This window comes from Tachypleus tridentatus, chromosome 4 (genome assembly GCF_004210375.1).
Source record: "Tachypleus tridentatus isolate NWPU-2018 chromosome 4, ASM421037v1, whole genome shotgun sequence".
Lineage (NCBI taxonomy): Eukaryota > Metazoa > Arthropoda > Merostomata > Xiphosura > Limulidae > Tachypleus > Tachypleus tridentatus.
The window spans coordinates 72,479,180-72,498,857 of record NC_134828.1 but is presented as its reverse complement, the minus strand read 5'-3'; the positions used below and the strand labels follow the sequence as shown (position 1 = coordinate 72,498,857).

General features: G+C 33.2%; 1 protein-coding gene across 1 annotated transcript; it reads left to right on the top strand.

Moving 5' to 3' along the window:
- The first annotated feature begins 538 nt into the window (after positions 1-538).
- On the top strand, positions 539-12,401 carry LOC143248149 (cell adhesion molecule 3-like). Its single transcript, XM_076496580.1, has 5 exons — positions 539-902; positions 3,017-3,127; positions 6,804-7,007; positions 7,994-8,290; positions 12,103-12,401. Exons 1-5 carry the CDS (start codon positions 539-541, stop codon positions 12,399-12,401), a joined length of 1,275 nt encoding a protein of 424 aa, XP_076352695.1.
- Positions 12,402-19,678: the final 7,277 nt, after the last annotated feature.

Below are 19,678 nucleotides of genomic sequence, written 5' to 3'. Positions count from 1 at the left end.
ATTCTACTACTCGGTCTTACAGGAATAACCCAAGAGTTGGCGGTGGGTGCTATTGGCTAACTGTCTTCCTACTATTCGGTCAGTACAAAATCAGGAAAAGCTTGATATAGATAACGCTTACATATTTTTGTGTGTAAGCGTTTAACTATAAATTTGAACTGACTCTTTGAGGTGGAAAGTATATTAGTTTAACTTTAAATTGATCTAACTTGTCAGTAGACAAAGTCTCAGACTTGGTAATGAAACATAACTAAAGTAAACTATATCTTCTGAAAATCTAGGCTTAAAGTTACGGGGCTACCCAAAAGAACACTGGAAATATTCATTTTTGTTGATATAATTACTTTGGCAAAGATAAAGAGAAAATGGTATTTATAAGTGGATTAAAATCAGTTGCATTGTCTTACTAGTTAACCAAACAGACAATTGTATATTGTTGATTAATATTAACTATGTTCAGTAGTTGTATATGCCAAGAACACTTTATTGTGATACCTTCGTTATGTACGATTGTTAACTGAGTATTTACGACGATGTCATGCTTACGTTCTATTTCTCAGACATACAGACACTTGAAGCTGTAGTCGATAGTGAGATTCAACTACCATGTAACATCAGCCTTCCTTCTGAAGATGACTTCATATCTCTAGTGTTGTGGTACAAGTCAGGAATCAATGCTCCAATTTTCAGTGTAGACTCTAGATATGGTGCACTAGAGAACTCCAAACACTTCACCAGCAATTTCCTGGGACAAAGAGCTCATTTGGATTTTAACTTGGACATTGATTTGGCTTTTCTGACAATAAAATCTGTTGAAGCTGAAGATGAAGGAAAGTACAGTTGCAGAGTCGATTTTCGATGGGGACGAACGGTCAAAAGTTCAATAAAACTAGAAGTTATTGGTACGTAAGCTATTGTGAGCTGCGATTCATTTTATATTTTATACTTTAAGACCTATGTAAAATTAAGCTAAATTTTGAAAATTGGTAAATAAACAGGCTAAATAACATCATTATAAAAATTAACAAATATATATATTCCATATTCTAGCCGAACAGGATAAGTGATACGATAGAACCCATGATTAATTATATTACACCAAAAAAAGGTAAACATTTTGCAAATATTTTCAGATTTTACTCGATATAGATAAGTTGAAAGTATGGCAAAAGAACTTCACGATAGAAACACTCGAGTGTAAGTTTAAAAGTAACCTCATGCAGCAAACCAAAAACGAATCGATCTGTAAATTTTGTCCTTTCATATTCAAATTGGTCATTGTAATCTACAAAGAGGACATTTTCTCTATACGAAAATAAAGTTTGTTAGGCCTAACATTTAGTTAGCTCTTAGCGTTGGGATACTATTCATAAGATTTCTTCATGAAAAGTTATTACCAATCCACGAAGGATTTAAATTTATAAACTGTTGGTAAGCAAAGTACAAAACTTACACATTATTTGTTTTTAAGATACCTGGCCATACCCTCCTTTTACTTTCTGCACACTTTTACATCCTAGAAATGTACATAAGTATTCACAGCAGTCACGTGTATTTTCAGACTCAGTAAAACCTTATGTTTTATAAACAGTATTATAACAAGACACATTGGTTTCTTTTCATAATTTTTGTGGTTAATTAACAAAATTGGACAAATTAGTTTTCTTATAACACACACGTTTCTATTTTAATAAAATAGGTTAACGGTTACTCTATCTTCGAATGGAAGAAGATTTCTTTTTTCTTCTGTTAGTTACGTATCATACATATCATATCTCTCGGTCTCAGAATAAGCTGCTCACTACGTCACTTCATTCTCTGGTAATCTGAGGTCATCTATTCTGTTCTTTACTTTGACGTACTAGGTGCAATGTATAAAGTAACAAAAAATAACAAACTTGAGGTTGTTTATAAATGTATATAACATGTGATAAGTATATAACAGCATTTAATGTGATATGTTTTTGTTTTAAGCACCAGAAAGATAAGTTTTATGTTTAATGTCTATTTTAGGTTAGGGCATACCACACTGCTTCTTTAAAACTAATCCTAAAACACATAAATGTCTAACTAGCGACGAAAAACACTATATTTAAATATATTTGTATTTTTTCAAAAAGCGGAGAACCAAAACCTTGTCTCGCTGTTTGTGCATATATCAACATAAAGGTAGTTTGGGTTTTGATTGCATGTAAGGTTCTTCAGTTTGCATGACGACATGTGCCCGTAAATAACATACCATCGTATTTTCTTCAATCAACTGAAAGTTTGACCATTTAAAGAAAATTTGTTAGCCTCTAACTTTCTACTCTATTTTCAGATTTGTTTAAGTCTGACATTTACTAGACACTAATATCCATATTGGAAGCTCTTAGCCCTAGAATCATCGATAAGGTCTATATAGTACCCTTTCACATTTAAGTACATTTGTTCTTTAATATATTTGTATCAAATTGGTTGTGGCTTCATGACTTTGTTGGTTGGCAGGAAATTTGATAACATACGACTACCAAAGAAATGAAAAAGAATATCTTTGCTATTGCACTTAACTTTTTTTCTAATAAATTTCGTGATTTTCGAAGTATTTGACATTAAATTTGAACGGTTTTGTCCATTTTTTGACCTATTTATACTGGGTGCTATGGCAAAATAAAAAAATCGTATAATTATCCAGTATGATATTGTATGCAGAACATAAACGATGATAAAAAAGTTGATAGTTTTAGCGTTAATCTTTTCCTCACAAGTTTTGGTCCAAACATTAAAACACAAGACACTATTCAGTTGAATCGTTAACTTTTAGAACTGTTAAACCTCCTTGTTATCATTGAGAATTATGTTAAGAATAAAAAACCTTCGAGAAAAACACATTACCAATAAATTACAGTGAAATATTTCAAACAGATCAGTATGTTTTAGATATGGAAGCCGATCTGGTCAGCCATTAATAAGGCATACTGAGCTCTTTTATTACAGTGGAACTGTTCTGTAAAACTTGTAATATCTATTTTATAAGTTCCTCCTAGAAGTGTTCTCATTACTAATGAGAAGAACGAGCTCTTGTATGGACAGATCGGCCCTTATGACGAAGGTTCTTCACTCATTCTTCGTTGTGTGGCAAAAGGAGGTGAGATATTTTATCAGTTTACTAAAAATATTAGTCTGAAACGTGAACAGTTATGTTTTATAACAGACTAAAGTATGCAGTAAAAAAAAAAAATTGAAACGCTATTTATTTGGTTTGCGTATTTAGATTTTTACACAGAAGAAAGACCCGGCATGGCCAAGCGTGTTAAGGCGTGTGACTCGTCATCTGAGGATCGCGGGTTCGCATCCCCGTCGCGCCAAACATGCTCGCCCTTTCAGCCGTGGGGGCGTTATAATGTGGCGTTATAATCCCACTATTCGTTGGTAAAAGAGTAGCCCAAGAGTTGGCGGTGGGTGGTGATAATTAGCTGCCTTCCCGCTAGTCTTACACTGCTAAATTATGGACGGCTAGCAGAGATAGCCCTCGAGTAGCTTTGTGCGAAATTCAAAAAACAAACAAACAAAACAACACCGAAGAAAAGGTTGCTAATTATGTCGTATCTGGTAAAATCGTATATTTTTCATTTTTAACACACTAGAAAGCATAACGAATAACCTTTAAAAACAGTTTATTTCAGTTTTTGTTTGTTTTCATACTATTTTCACGCTTCTCTTCGTGTGTAGTATCTGTAACCACGTGGTGATTAAACTGAACCATCTCATTAGAATCACTTAGAAACTTCAAATAAAACAGAGTGTTTTGTTTATTAAAATATTAACAAGTTAAAGTTGGCGATGTAATATATATACACACTTGTTTATTATATTTTAAAAGGATTGTCGTTGTTTATTTCGCGTAAAGTTACTCGAGTTATATGCAATAGTCGTCCTTAATTTAGCAGTGGTATACTAAAGGGAATGTTAACTAGTCAACACTACCCATATATTCAGATTAATCGTACATTATAACACCCCCACGGTGGATGTTTGGTATGATGGGGATGGAAACCTGCAACTGTCAGAATATCAGTCGAGCGCCCTAACCGCCTGCCCATCCGGGGCTGGACTTAAAAGGAGTTCTTTGTTTTGAATTTCACGCAAAGCTACACGAGGACTATATGCGCTAGCAATCCCTAATTTGGTAGTGTAAGACGACAAGGAAGGCAGCTAGTCATCATCACCCACCGCCAACTCTTGAGCTACTCTTTTACCAACGAATAGTAGGATTGACCGTCACATTATAATGCTCCCACGGATGAAAGAGCGAGCATGTTTGGTGTGACTGGAATTCGAATCCGCAACCCTCAGATTACGAGTCGAGCGCCTTAACCACCTTGCCATGCCGGGCTCTGAAATGATTCCTTGAAAGTATTGAAACTTGTAGATATATATAAATATATATAAATTTGGTATCATTTCGTTATAGTAGATATAAAGCTTATTTTAGATTACTTTACACAGTGTTGTATATTTACCTACTGTTAGAAAGATATCTTATCTTCTGTTTCATTTATTATAAACAATTCCACCGTACTTTACATCAGTTATAGTTTTCAAGTGACTTGTTATTTATATGTTTAAAATCGTTTTACTTCTCTGTAAATACATTCGTTTAATATATTTTCTTCGGACATTGTTATGTAAGGTGAATGGAAGTAAATGAGCTTTAAGTACAATATTTTGGAGTGATATGAAGCAAAAGTAATACTTTATTACAATCTAAAACGATATTAAAAACAGTTTAAGATATTAGGGTTGTGAATATATAGATTTTCTTACTGCCTGAATAATGTATTCACCAAAACACTTCTCTATTTTGTTCACATGTCCTTAATATCTTTCTTTTACAAATTCTTTAGAATACTCTTCCATAACATATCTTAAAAGACAGAAATACTAGTGCAAAAAAGGGGTGTGTGTTTTTCTAATAGCAAAGCCACATGAGGTTATCTGCTGAGCCCACCGAGGAGAATCGAACTCCTCCTTTTAAGGTTGCAAATCCGGAAACTTACCGCTGTACTAGCGGGTGGACGGTGAAGAAAGAGAGAGATTGAAATGTAATACACTGAACAACAGAATTGTTTATTTCGTTGATAAGGTGTCGGTAATTTGACTAAAGATATTTTTAAATATTAATTAATTCTAAAAAATGTAAAAATACCTAAGTAGTATGCTTAAGATTTTTTTTCAGATAATCGCTTACCTTAGTATGAAAAATATTTTAGACATTTCAAGAATGTACTTGCGAGCAAACTTAAGTGAGTTAAGGGTGTACTGAAAAAGATCAAAGTCCTCTTGTAAGTTGTTCGTTATAAGTGTGTAAGTATGAAACTTCCACATTTTTCGTTACCTTTTATACTTTGTACTAAGGTATAGGTCCAGCTTATCTGTCTTTGGTTAACTTGTGTTCAGGGTTATTGATGGAGGGTAGAATTATCCAAAACTAATATAACCCAATAACACACGTTGATCAAAATGTAGATTGAACTGATCTCCATTGAACATAGACTTTGTGATTAAACCATTCTCGGAATACTAAGCTTCATTTATTTAAGATACTTTGTGATTCTCTACAAATGTTGATGCACTAATGGAAGAATTGGGTACTGAATACGATCTTCAAGAGTGAAGACTTTTCAACAACTCATCTAAAGTTAGTCTGAAAGACAAGCTTGTGCGCCCCCCAGTGGCACAGCGGTATGTCTGCGGGCTCACCCCACTAAAAAAAAAATGGGTTTCGATACCCGTGGTGAGCAGAGCACAGATAGTCCACTGTGTGGCTTTGTGCATAATTTTAAACAAACAAACCGTATTTGTGCACACTAAGTCACCGATTGCTGTTGCTCATGGCGTAAACATGAAAGAAAGTTATCGAATAATGAAGATTACACATTCTTAAATGCAATTTCCAATGACTAAATGAAGTTATTTAAAGAGGTGTTATTTTCATAATGGGCAAGATATAATAATATTTCGAAGTTCATCAATAATTTTCAACATGATATTCAGAATTAGTGTTGTCAAATTACTCAGAAACAGTTACTTTTTATTCTAGTGGTAGAGAATTTATCTTTTATTGCCCTGTGTCATGGGCTGTCTGCGCCCTATCCACAGCGCAGGATTGGCGTTGGATATTAGCATTGTAACCAGCCCGGCATGACTAGGTGGTTAAGGCACTCGACTCGTAATCTGAGGATCGCGCGTTCGAATCCGGTTAACACCAAACATGCTTGCCCTTTCAGCCGTGTAGGCGTTATAAGTGATGGTTAATCCCACTATTCATTGGTAAAGAGCAGTCCAAGAGTTGGCGGTTGGTGGTGATGACTAGCTGTCTTCCCTCTAGTTTTACTCTGCGAAATTAGGGACGGCTAGCGGAGATAGCACTCGTGTAGCTTTGCGCAAAATTAAAAAACAAAACAAACAAAAGCACCGCAACCTCGTAAACGTACCGCCACCCCATCTGGTGAAATCGAGGTACTATTTTATGTTTGGTTGGTTGTTGGGCAGTTTTAGTTTCACACTGTCAAAACAAATCCGACTAGTCTATTAATAGCAGTTAGGAATGTTTAAAACTTATTACATTTAAATATATTACCAAATCTGGATATTGGGTTCTGTCTACAATATTTGAAATCCAAAAATGAAAAGAAAGTAGCATTTGTGTTTTAAATCCTAGAAAGAATGAAAAGAAATATCAGTACTTTAAGTTGGTATTTTTTACCACCTTGTTTCTAGCTTTGATATTAGCTCTTAATAGTTTGATTTTTTTTAAATAGGTAAACCTTTGCCGATCGTAACGTGGTGGAGAGGTTCTGTTCAAGTTGACGAAAGCTTTCAGGTGACTGGAAAGTACAACGTTCGAAATGACTACATCATTCACGAACTAACACGTGAAGATTTTATGGTCGATATCTCCTGTCAGGCTTCCAATACCAATCTAACTTCTCCAGGGGTCGCTACTGTCATTATTGACATGAACTGTAAGTGTGTGTGTGATTATTTTATTAAATGTAAGAGCTAAGTAACTAAAAAATAAGCAAAACATATCGCCTTCGAGTGTATGTGTGTGTTTTCATATAGCAAAGCCATATCGGGAATCGAACCCCTAATTTTAGGGTTGTAAATCCGTAAACTAGGGGGTTTGTCAGCAGGTGACTTGCCTTAGAGAAAATAACTCTAATATATACATAACGCAAAAGCAGCCAGCAGTTTTTCAGATAATTAATGATACATAAGCAAAATAGATTAATTTCATGATATTTGAAGCTGGTTTATAAGTTTTTCTTCTCTTTCTGCTGTTATACACAAAGCTACACAATGGACTATCTGTGCTCTGCTTAACGAGGATATCGAAACATGATTTTTAACGATGGAAGTCCTGAGACGTAGTTGAGTCATGTGGGGTGTTTTGTAAATGGATTGTATTGTCAGGAAAACTTAATAACATTTTGTTTTTCTGAAATACAGGAATTCTTAGGAAGTATGTGTTGACATTGAATGATAAAATAATGCTGCGAACGTGCATGATTTAATCAATGTATGCAATAATATAACACAAATATTGAAAAAAATAAAATAATTTTTATGTTGCACAATAATTATTTGAAAATGAGACTGTCTCCAGTCTTGAAATACAATAAACATTTTATTTAATAATTTATTATATAAAAGTAGAATACCATGTAACTGAGAACAGCCTAATATTCATATGTATCGACTATTTACAGTGCCATCTTGATTTTGATATGTAGTAATATATTTTTAAAATACAACCATGTATTCTAACTTGGAATTTGTATGTTGGTTTAGTCCTAATCATCTGATATAACGAAATATTTAGGCTGTTAAGGCTTAACAATGTTACTTGAATATTTATATGTACTTCTGATATGTTTGTTATGATTTGAGTAAGAATATAATGACTCCTTATGACAATATTAGACAATATTATAATACCAATTTTCAGTAAAGCCTATGGAAGTACAAGTTATTTCGACCCACCGTCATTTTTGTGCTGGTCGTCAGTTTGGTGTTGAGTGTCAGACGACGGGGTCACGACCTCCTGCTAATATCACCTGGTGGCTAGGAACCCGAAAATTGAAGAATACTTTGGAGATCGTGAGAGATGGTGGAAACCGAACCATTAGCAATCTTGTCTTCATTCCGATAAGTGACGATAACGGGAAATACTTGTCCTGTCGAGTGGAAAATATAAAAATACCAGGAATTTCCAAAGCAGATGGATTTATTCTGAACGTCCATTGTACGTACACTAATGTGATCCATACAAAGAGCTTGTTAAATACAATATTTATTTTTCTTTATGCACGAATTTTATTAAGATACTTCACAAAGGTATTCTGTTTTATAACTGTGCAAAAAAACTGTGCATACTTTACTTGTATGCTTCTTGATAAACACAGATACACAACGGGCTTTAAGTACTTTACTTACCACTGGTATCGGAACCTGGTTTTTAGAGTGATAAGTTCTGAGTCACCGGGAGGCGTGCAAAAGAAAAACACATCACTAATAAATACATACATACGTTGTTTTCAAATGTATGTCAAGTTTTACATAAATTATCTATGCTTAATAGAAACCTACAGAAGGTTAAAACGTTTTGCATACATTTCTTCATATCAATTTTACACTGGACACTTGTTTAATTTTTCTATTCATAGGCTATTAACACTATAAAATATTCTATTTTCTATTCATAGGCTGTTAACACCATAAAGTATTCTAAAATCAGTTTGGTAATACACTTACTCTTTTTATCGTATTGTACTTATTTATTTGATTTTATAATTTTTTTTGTAATATTCGTCGTTTAGGGGAAATCGCAGAGGCATCGAATTGTTTTCTGGTTTTGATCGTTTTATTGAAATACTCGTATACAACTAGCTATCGTTAAAAGGAAGTGAACTGCTTCCATCAAATTTAACTTATATTGCTATATATGTTATGAAAATTATGGATCAAAATATTTATTTTAAAATTCACATTAATGAGGTTTTCCTTGTGTAAACTTCACAAATCAATAACTACACTGCGTGTGTGGGTGTCACAATGTTGCAAGTCCCTTTTGCCAGTGAAATCATTAGTAGAGTATTCCGTGATGTCGTATGTTTTATCCAGTTTAAGGAAAATTTGACAACAAAGGTTAAAAGAGATATAGAAGAAAAAGAAATATATTCAGTGTTTGGATCTCGCTAATTGCATCACTTTGCAACACTAAAGTGTCTTTTATAGATGACTAGCAAATGACCGGTGAAACAATTTAACGGTAGTTTTTCTAGAAATAATGATGAATAAATATGAAATGTGCAGTCGACCAAATCTCTGGAATAAGAGCGTATATGCAATTTGGTTATATAGTTTTGGACATTTTCATGTGTTATTTCAATTAAGAAACGAGCATTACATTTGTGTTTAAGCAAATTAGACTGAATGCAATGTATTGTTGGCAATCTGTTTTGATGCAATAGATGCATCCAACACATTATAGTGCTCAGCTACACAAAGTACCGCTAGTATTTTTCCATTGGATGCCACCGTTTCTTGTAATTTTACTGAGCGTAAGAAAAGATCGCTAAGAAAGTAAGCGTTTTTTTGTTGTTTTTTTTACAGTTGTCATTTCCATAAAAAGCGTCGAACAGAAGATATTAAATTTAATTAAAACAATTTATTCAGGTATGTAGAAGAACAACAAATATGCACTTAACCACGTTTCTCTCTTTACACATTTTTTTTCTGTTTCTGCTTCTATTTTTGAAATGACTGTTTCACTCACTCGACACAAGAAGTCCTGTTTCTTGTGAAATTGCGTCACAAAAAGAAATATTTTTATTTTAATAATTTTTTTCTCAAATTAGCCTTTCAGGACATACGAATACTTACGGTTTTGTTTGGTTTGTTTGGAATTTCGCACAAACCTACACAAGGGCTATATTCACTCCCCGTCCCTAATTTAGCAGTGTAAGACTAGAGGGAAGGGTAGCTAGTCATCACTACTCACCGCCAACTCTTGGGCTACTCTTTTACCAACGAATAGTGGGATTGACCGTCACATTATAACGCCCCCGCTACTGAAGGTCGAGCATGTTTGGTGTGACGGGAATTCGAACCCGCGACCCTCGGATTATGAGTCGAGTACCATAACAACCTGGCCATGCCGAGCCCAACACTTACGGATCGATGTTGATACTGATAGGAAGTTTTATATATATGGAAAAGCATGTTTGTGTATTTGACTAATATATATATACACACACATATATATAAAGAAATGTGTTTGTGTATGTTTTTCTTACAAAAAAGCCACATTTAGCTATCTACTGTATCCACAGAGGAATTATTTAGAGATATAAGAGATATAATTCTTTAAGTAAATAATTATTTTCATTTATCATGGCCACAATGCCAAATAATATTTTGTACAAATAGTAAAGTTAAATGTAAATTATCTCCATGTAAATCATTGGAAAAATAGTGATTTAATCGATATCACCAGGATTTGAATGTTTAGTAATGCAAACTTCCCAAGTCTGATATTATTAAATCACACGTCGGGTGCACGTTTTCTTCAACAGTCTTTACCTGTTCTCATTGTTCCTTACCTATACAACATGCTTCATTATCAGTTTCCCCTCGTTTAAATGCATGCCATTTATTTTACATCCGAACATTCTTACTCAAATTTATGACCAGTAGTTTTTAATATATCTTGCTGCCCATTTAAAAATAAAACAGTTACTTTACTAATGAACTAAATAACAAGCTATTGGATTACAAAACTTGAACAACTGTACGCCGGAATGTTCGTCGTGGTTTCACGGATCTATCGAAAATGATCGTTTTTAGTGCAAACTTTCATTATGTTCAGTAAAAAATAAACTAATAACTCATGAAACTTACAGAACGATTACCCAAAAAGTTGGTAGAGTTTTCCTTTATTTATTGTAGCTATTAATGTTATACTTTAAATGTAGAAATGGCAGATTAGTTGTTTGTCTCTTTCGTGTTTTTTTTTTATCTGGGGATTTGACGACAGATAACAGCTATGCTGAATATTACGTTTAACTTTTAATACTTAAAAGAAAATCAATCTATATGAGGTGAAATTCTCAGTGCTTTGTTGTAGTAAGTAACTGAAAGACAGCAATCAGGAAATACGTTGATTATCATGATAAAATGATCTGTTTAAAACAATTATGAACTTAATAACTCTTTAAGCGTCTTATCATCTCATAACCCAGTGTGTGAATAACAGGTTTTTTAAAGGGAGTTGTAATTTTTATATTAAACATAATTTCACGTATTGGATCTAGAATATGACTTAACGAAATAATGTTGCAAGGAAAGTCAAATGAAATACAGAGATTTGTTTAGTTGTTTTCTCAGTGAGGTTTCATAGTTTATATAATTGGTTTTAAGCTTAGTATCAGAACTTCAAACTTAATTCTGAAAATTCATGCATTTATCTGGATCCCTATCAATACTTTCCTGTATCTATCGTACTTTCTATCATTGTGTATCTCAGAACGGCTGGTATTAACAATTTTACCAAAATAAAGCAGAAAAAATATAAAATCAAAGAAACACTACTTATAAATCAACTAAAACCAAAATTAAACCAATATAAAGGAACACATTTATACCTATACAAACTGATAACTAACATCTAACTGCAACGCCCCCTACAATCTTGTATCCGTTTACACTCTCGTCTCTAAGACATGTGCCCGGCAAAAGTCAATTGCAAACTTTTTCTTTGCTATCCTGAAGATGACCTAAGAAGGTTGAAACGTTGTTCTCTGCTTTATTTTGGTAAATGTTTTAATATCTATACCAGTCACCCCGAGATACATTTTTACTTCAAGTGGATTTCGCGTCATCACGAATTTCTATTATTCAATTTATACAAACATTTCTGTATTATCTTTATGTATTTGTCTTTCATCTGTTTATTTATTACTTGTATATTTATCGGTCTGTTTTCTTGTCCTTTAACAATCATACAACAGATATATTTTACTGTTTTGTTTTTTTGCAATTCAATTTCTTGATTAGATGCTCCTCAGTTATCCGTGTACCTGAACCCTAACCAAGTTTCCGATAAGTTGTACGAGGGAAATAATATTTACTTGGAGTGCGAATTTCAGTCAAACCCAAAAATTATAAGAATGGAATGGCAATTCCAAGGAGTCACGTTACTAACGAATCCTCAAACTGGAGTTTTTGTTAACAATAAATCCTTGGTCCTGGAGAACGTTAGACGAGAACAAAGTGGCATCTACAGGTGTTTAGCTGACAACATAGAAGGACGAGGAGAGAGTGAGGGGCTGGAGGTGAAAATAAAATGCAAGTAAAACTCTAACGTAGAGTAAGTAAAGTGAAATCCACAGTCGGTAAAATCAACTTGAAAAATACAAGCGTACTTACAGTTTTACTCGTATATTTTTTTATGAAACGAAACCCACAGTATAGGTGAAACATAAACCAACCTACAATAATAAAATAATCTACCATGACTGTGTAAAATTAAGGTTAGCGATTATGGGTTTGTGGCCTATAATGTCTTGTTTTCTGTGCATCAACTTTTTATATATTTTCTTTACAAATGATATAGTGATATGAGCGGAGTATTTATTACTAGGCTTACTCTATCTCTTTTCAGTGAGACGAAGAAATTTTAATGAGATACTTTACCTTTTCGCTAGATGCCCCTGTGTGTAAGGAAGGTCAGAAAGTTACTTATGCTGTCACAGTGAAAGAAGTGGCCGAAGTGTCCTGTGAGGTCGAAGCTGATCCAAATAATCTTAACTTTATTTGGGAAGTGAACAACACAGAAAATAGTAGAGAAATTTCTTCCTTTGAAACTTTTGGTATAAAGAGCGTAGCTCGCTACATTCCACAAAATGAAAACGACTTTGGATTTCTAATTTGCAAGGCTCAAAATGTGGTTGGAGTTCAGAACAAACCGTGTGTTTTCACTTTATTATCTGTTCGTAAGTTAGTTTTATTATTTGAAGTTTTAGAACTGTTAACTATATAATTTAGTTTTTATTTTTATATTATTATTATTTGTTTAAACCTTTGACCTTTTAAAGTAGTGTGGTATTTGTAACCTGAATGCCACCTAAGCGGGCTAAAGAAATAGTTCAGAGACCACCAATACTCATGCGTAAGTCTTTGATTTTTAGCTCATGACTAAAAATGCGAGCAGTTAAGAACACATATGATTATTTTAAACCCAAAAGCTGGAGTAAAGTTCGCGTTTGTAATGAGCTTACAGATGAAAGTACTTTACTTTTTCAGAATAATATCACTGGCTTAAACCTTGAACTTCTCAATATACAGGTCGATACAATAGTCAAAAGGCTACGTCAGGCGTAAAAAAAATGCTTCTCTGATTACAAGCTAACACAATGGAACTTAGCTATAATTAATTTGTATCGTATAGATTTTAGTTAAGTATAATTGTTAAATGGTAACAAATTTAATAATATAACAACAACGTATGTTTATAACGTATGAATATAACTGTGTAAGTTTTCTTTTTAAATGCTTGTAATTTTTTGTAGATGACTTAATTTTGCATTTCGTTTGATCAGAAGTTCAATGAAAACTTTTGAACTTTAATTACATTATTAAGCTTAGCAGAAAAAAAACTTAAAAATAAATAAATCACCAATATTGGGGTTTATTTCTATACAAGCTGAGATACCCGTCATTTGACCAGGTTATGAACTTTAAAAATGTGTGGATGGATGCTATGATAATCCTACAATAATCCTACTTTCACATAATTTATTAGCCTCGGCTCATGGAATAAATGATCTGAGTTTTTTGTTTTTTCAAACCTTTAACTCGTGGCCAACTCTTGACCGATTTGAGACTCATTTATAGTTTTGTATGGAGGCTCAGTATTGTTTGTAAGTTTGTAAAACTTTTGCATATAAATCATTATTTGTTATAACTATTTGTAAAATCCGTTATTATAAATTGTATTATTGTTTGTATATTAAAATATGTTTGTGCTAAGAAAGAAAACTGTGTATCAATCTTGTTGGCAAATATAAGTTTGATACATATTAACACTTTGTTCACGTCTAAATTAAAATTAAAAATGCAGGCTATTTGACGTCATAATACGTAACAAATTAAATCGGAGACTCGATGTTTGTTTAAGTTAAATTTATATTTAGAAATGTACATGATTTATGCTGTTAAATTTGTATTGCGAAATTCCTACCTGTTCAATAAAGTTGTAGAAGTTTCTCGAGTGTAAAAATTAACAATATATATGTGTACGTAAATACTAATGTGTCGTCTATATTGTTGTGCAAGCTGAAATTTCTAGAAATTTTTTCACGCCTATGAATGTAACCAACGCGACTCGCCAAAGGACAGTGCATGTTATTGGTCTGCTATAGTTGGTAAGCTATAACTGTGATTAACGCTTATTAATCTGGAACTTCAGATATTTGACCAAGAACGCTTATAAATTTCGAACAGATAGAAGACTTAATTGTACATAGATTATTATTTGCAATAACCATAATTGTAAATTGTGTTATTGTTTGTGTATTAAAAAGAAAGAGAGAAACATTGTGTTACAATTTTGGTAGCATGTTATATAAATTGGATGCATATCCATACTCATTTAAGTTTTAAGTTTAACTTACAACTTACAAATTAACATAATAAATTGGATGCTCTTGTCCGAGATCTGAATCATAGACAAAATTCAACTTAAATTTAAATCATAATACATTTTATATTTATCAGTGCCAACAAAATTTAATTGTGTCTGATTACCAAGATTTTCTTACATCACCCCTCGAACAAATAGAAATATATAACAAAAGTGAATTGCTCGAAACTACTAAGGTTTTAGAACTATATGTTAAGAAATCAAGGAATAAAATGAACTAAGAAGCATATTATTGAAATACTAATCAATGATGATTTGTTGTCTGAGGAGGTATTAGGGAATATTCTAGTGTCTGCAATAGCCAATCAGGGTTGAGTGATATAGGTATGATAGAAATACAGCAAAACGCAAACAAACTGAGATTAAACAAGCTCATATCGAAGCCTAGACAAAATAAGTTCGTATCGAAGATGAAAGAGAAAATAAACGTCTCGATGCTGAGAAAGTTCGCATTGAAGCCAAAAAGAAATCAAGATGAAAGAAATTGAAATTATACTCAACTCCGATCGACCAATGCAAATAATAAACTTCAGCTTAATCGATATGTTAAAGAACCACCATTTAATGGAAATGAACTTGATGAAGCTCAAGAAGCTTATACCATTCTTTTTATTAAAGATTGTGCATGTTAAGGTTAAAGCAACTATTCTCAAAGCATATGAGCTAGTACCGAAGGCTTATAGCCAAACCTTTTAAAATTATCATAAGCAAGATAATCAAAGTTGTATGGAACTCGCTCACGAAAATGAGATTCATGTTGTCAATAGTGTAATCCTATGGTTATTGGCAACAGTTTCAACAAAGTAACATAATTATATCTAATTCAGGAGTTTAAAGATTGTGTACGTGACAACCTCAAAACTTAAATGGACGAAAAGAAAGCTGAAACACTAGATCAAGCAGCTGCTCTTTCCGATGATTAGACCTTAACACATAAAACTACTTTTCATAAAAAAATAAATTCCTGCCATCTCAGTAAAAACCGGTATCTGTTCAATCAACTAAAGTTGGGGATTCTTCTAAAATCTAGTTCAAAGTCTCCTGACAGTCAGAATAAAACTTAATAAAAAGCTATCAAAGCCTCTATGAAACTTTGTAAAACACCTAGTCATGTTAGGGCCTATTGATGGTGTTTGAAAAATAAAAAAGATAGGGAGATAATGCCCAGTGCCTTCGTATCCACATATAGACGTAGTTTCACCAGATTACATGATTTTGTTGATCTGTCCACTGATTTAAAGGCTGTTACAATCAGGGAAGAATTTGGACCTTTTGTGTCTGTTTGTTCTGTGTCTTTCCCTTAGCCATTTGTATTATACGTAACACTGGTACGATACAGTCATTGTTGTTAGAGGGTCTATTGCCTTTAGATCCGAATGCTGCCATTGGTGAATCTATTTTTGCTCAGAACTGGGAATGTGGCTTTATTAATCTTCCTCTTCATACCATTTATTTAACATTAAAATCTAGCTTCAAGATGACTTGCAATTAGAGTAAGACCTACTCTTCCAATTAAGGGTGTATAATTATTGCTGGGAAACGATTGACTGGGGGAAAAGCTATTGCTGAAGCAAAAATGGTTAACGAGCTAATAATGGTTTCATTTAAGGATAATGTTGTTGTTGAGGAGAATCCCGATATGTTTCTCTCGTGTGTTGTGACTCGAGCTTAGGCTAAGAAATTAAACCAAAAACAGATGATAAACCTTTGTTCAGAAGACAATATTATAAACTTGTCTCGGACATTTTTTAATACGATAGGAATTTTATGAATAACTGTTCTACTGACAATTTCTTAGTAAGGTGAGTGACAATGATAGACGTGAAGAATCAAGTTCAACTGGTGTAGTTCCATCTGCTAGAAGTAAACTGATCGCCGAGCAAGAAAAGGATCCGCAAATCTCTTCACTATCTAAATAAGCACTCTCAAAAGATGAACTTGAGAAATTTACAAATGGCTATTTTTTTCAAAAATGGCGTGCTTATGAGAAAATGGAAACTAGCATATATGCCAGCGTCAAAAGACTGGGCTATACTTTACCAAGGAGTTGTTCCCGAAGCATATCGTTCAGAAATATTGAAAGTTGTTCATTATCTCTCCATGGGCAGTAATTTAAATGCCAAGAAGACATGTGATAAGCTTGTGAGACATTTCTTTCGGGCCAAAAATTAAGCAAGATGTCTCTCAGTTTTTTAAAACTTGGCATACCTGTCAATTAGTCGGAAAACCTAACCAGAAAATTTTTGTTGCTCCATTATAGGCTTTCTCAGCTTTCGATGAGCCCTTCAGTTGTGTGAAAGTTGATTGTTTTGCAAATTATCCAACTATTCAAAACAAGAAAGTTTGATTAGACTTTTGGGAATGACTGGTTTTTACAGAAAGTTTTGCAAAACTTTTTCTGACATCAATGTACCATTAAACAAACTAATGAAGAAAAATCAGAAGTTTAAATGGCTTAAAACATGTCAGTCTGCATTTTAAAAGTCAAATTTTTATCGCGCACTTATCTTCTATCCGTGGCACCTGACTTTAACAACATTAGTTGTTGTTGACAGCAATTGTGACGCTGGTGCTATTCTATTACAAACAGACAACGAAGTTATTGAATACTTTTTGTTATTTTTTAAAAAGTTTATTTCTCACAAAAAGAACTATTCTGCTGAAGATAAAAAACATTGGCTTCAATGTTAGCTTTAGATCATTTCAATGTTTATGTACCTGCAACACGACAACCTATTGTCATTTACACTGATCATAATTGTAGCATAGTTGCGTTATAACTTAAATTTGCAAGTTAAGTCTGTTCTAAGTACAAGTACAATATTGTTGCATTATTCTATTTTTGTTTATTTTATTGTCTCTCAATTTATTTCATACTTTTATGTTGTATTACTTTTATAGAGTGTTTAAACTTTATATGTCTGTACTTAATGATGTACCACGTTCAGTATAACTCGCTGAAAATAAAATATGTATATTCCGAAACGTCCAGTGATTAAATGTTTGTTACTGAACATACACGTGTCAAATGTTTGTTGCTGCTGCTGCCGTCGTCCTGTTATTCATCATTAAACTTCGATTCTCGTAGAATGAATTTTGTGCTAACAACTCGTATTTGTAGACGGAAAGAAAATAAATTGAAAATATCAACGAATGTACTAAAAGTCACTTTCGTACATCTACCAGGCTTTAGTTAATTATTCTGTAAACGTGAATTAAAGGCCTCTGCCATCAGATACCATAAATGGTTTTTAGTGAATAAGTTAAAATATTTAATTGTTTGGTATCCTAATCTGCTCTTTTTTAAAAAAAATCAGTGGCGGCGCCAAGGGTGGCTTGGAATGGCTTGAGCCCCCCAAAAATAAGCCAAGCCCCCTCAGACCCACAATATTGTTACCTACATATATTCATAAAATATGGAAAGCACAATCGTCGTTTATGCTTAACAATTAGACAGAGACATAGATCTGTAGAACTCAACGTCTTCATTGAAACGGAAGTATGTGTCATGCATCCCATTGCAACGTACTGAATGCACTGAAACTAATGCGCTGTATTGCCTCTCCCTGTGTAATGCCATTCTATCTTGAGCTTTGACGAAGATTAGACAACCACGTTGATTTCACGTTGCAAAAGATCATCAGGGATTTTACTTGATAAACCAAAGGTTTCACAGGTATTTACCCATTAATTTCATTTATTTTTATTGAAAAGTAAAACATAGCATGCATGTATAAGTGTATTGTGTATAGGTCAAAACTATGAAGCATTTAGCCGGTGTTGTGTCCTCTGTGAGATCATTTTGCATTGTGTATCATACATCCAAAATTTGCTGCCAATGGCCAGAACAGGCGCATTGTTTTGAAGTAATATTGACTATAAACACAACATGATGAAAGCTAGTGAGCCTGATAGTGACCTTACTCTTCCTCAGAGTGTATTAATTTCACATGGGATAATTCATTTCTGCTATGTAAACTATATCTTTATGTTATATATTTTTTTATTTGTAGCTTTACTCTTAATGGTATATTAAATGTTCAATCTAAGCTAATCTTCATTTTCTTTATTATTATGTATTACCTTAGGTCTAATTTAGATGAGCTTCCTTTTTTACATATACGCATATTTTCATAAACAGATTATTTCTAATTTGTAATAATGAATTATTAATCAGGTCATGAGTTTCCAATGAAAACTGCATTGAAAACGCAGTTCAAATTAGCACAACTTTCTGAAATGTACCTTGGTATTTACATTATTATAATTTTCCATCTATACTTCATATTTACTTCAGTTTACTTCAGCCCCCCTCGGCCACCCGAACGAAAATTTCTTGGCGCCGCCACTGAAAAAAATGAGCACCCAAGTAAAATCTATATTTGTACTTTGGTTTTAAAGATTTGAAATGAAACTTGCGCAGTTTATGTTAAAACGGCATTACACGAGTTCAACAGTGTTTGTATAAACTTGTGATTTCAATTAATTAGAAATGGTGTATGTTATTTTGTTTCAATTATTTTTTTATCAGACTCATGTATTGTATACTTCCAGGCCAACCGGAACAAGTTCAGAACTGCACTATTTCTAATTACAGTAGTGAATCTTTATTTGTTGAATGCATTCCTGGTGAAGATGGCGGTCTTGACCCACTTTTTCATCTCGAGGCCTATTTGTCTGGAACCCAAGAACTCCAGGCTAACGTCACCAGAAACAAAAAACCAATTTTCAGGCTTTCTGGGCTCACTCCTGGAGCATCATTTGATTTGTTCGTTTATTCTTCTAATGATAAAGGGAAAGGCCCAGTACTTACTTTAACTGCTCAAACCCAGGTGTCCGCTAGGTGGCTAAGGGTAAGATTACTGAGTAGTATAAAGTATTAGCGTTCAATATCTCAGAAACATAATTAATTATCCATTTTATTTGCCA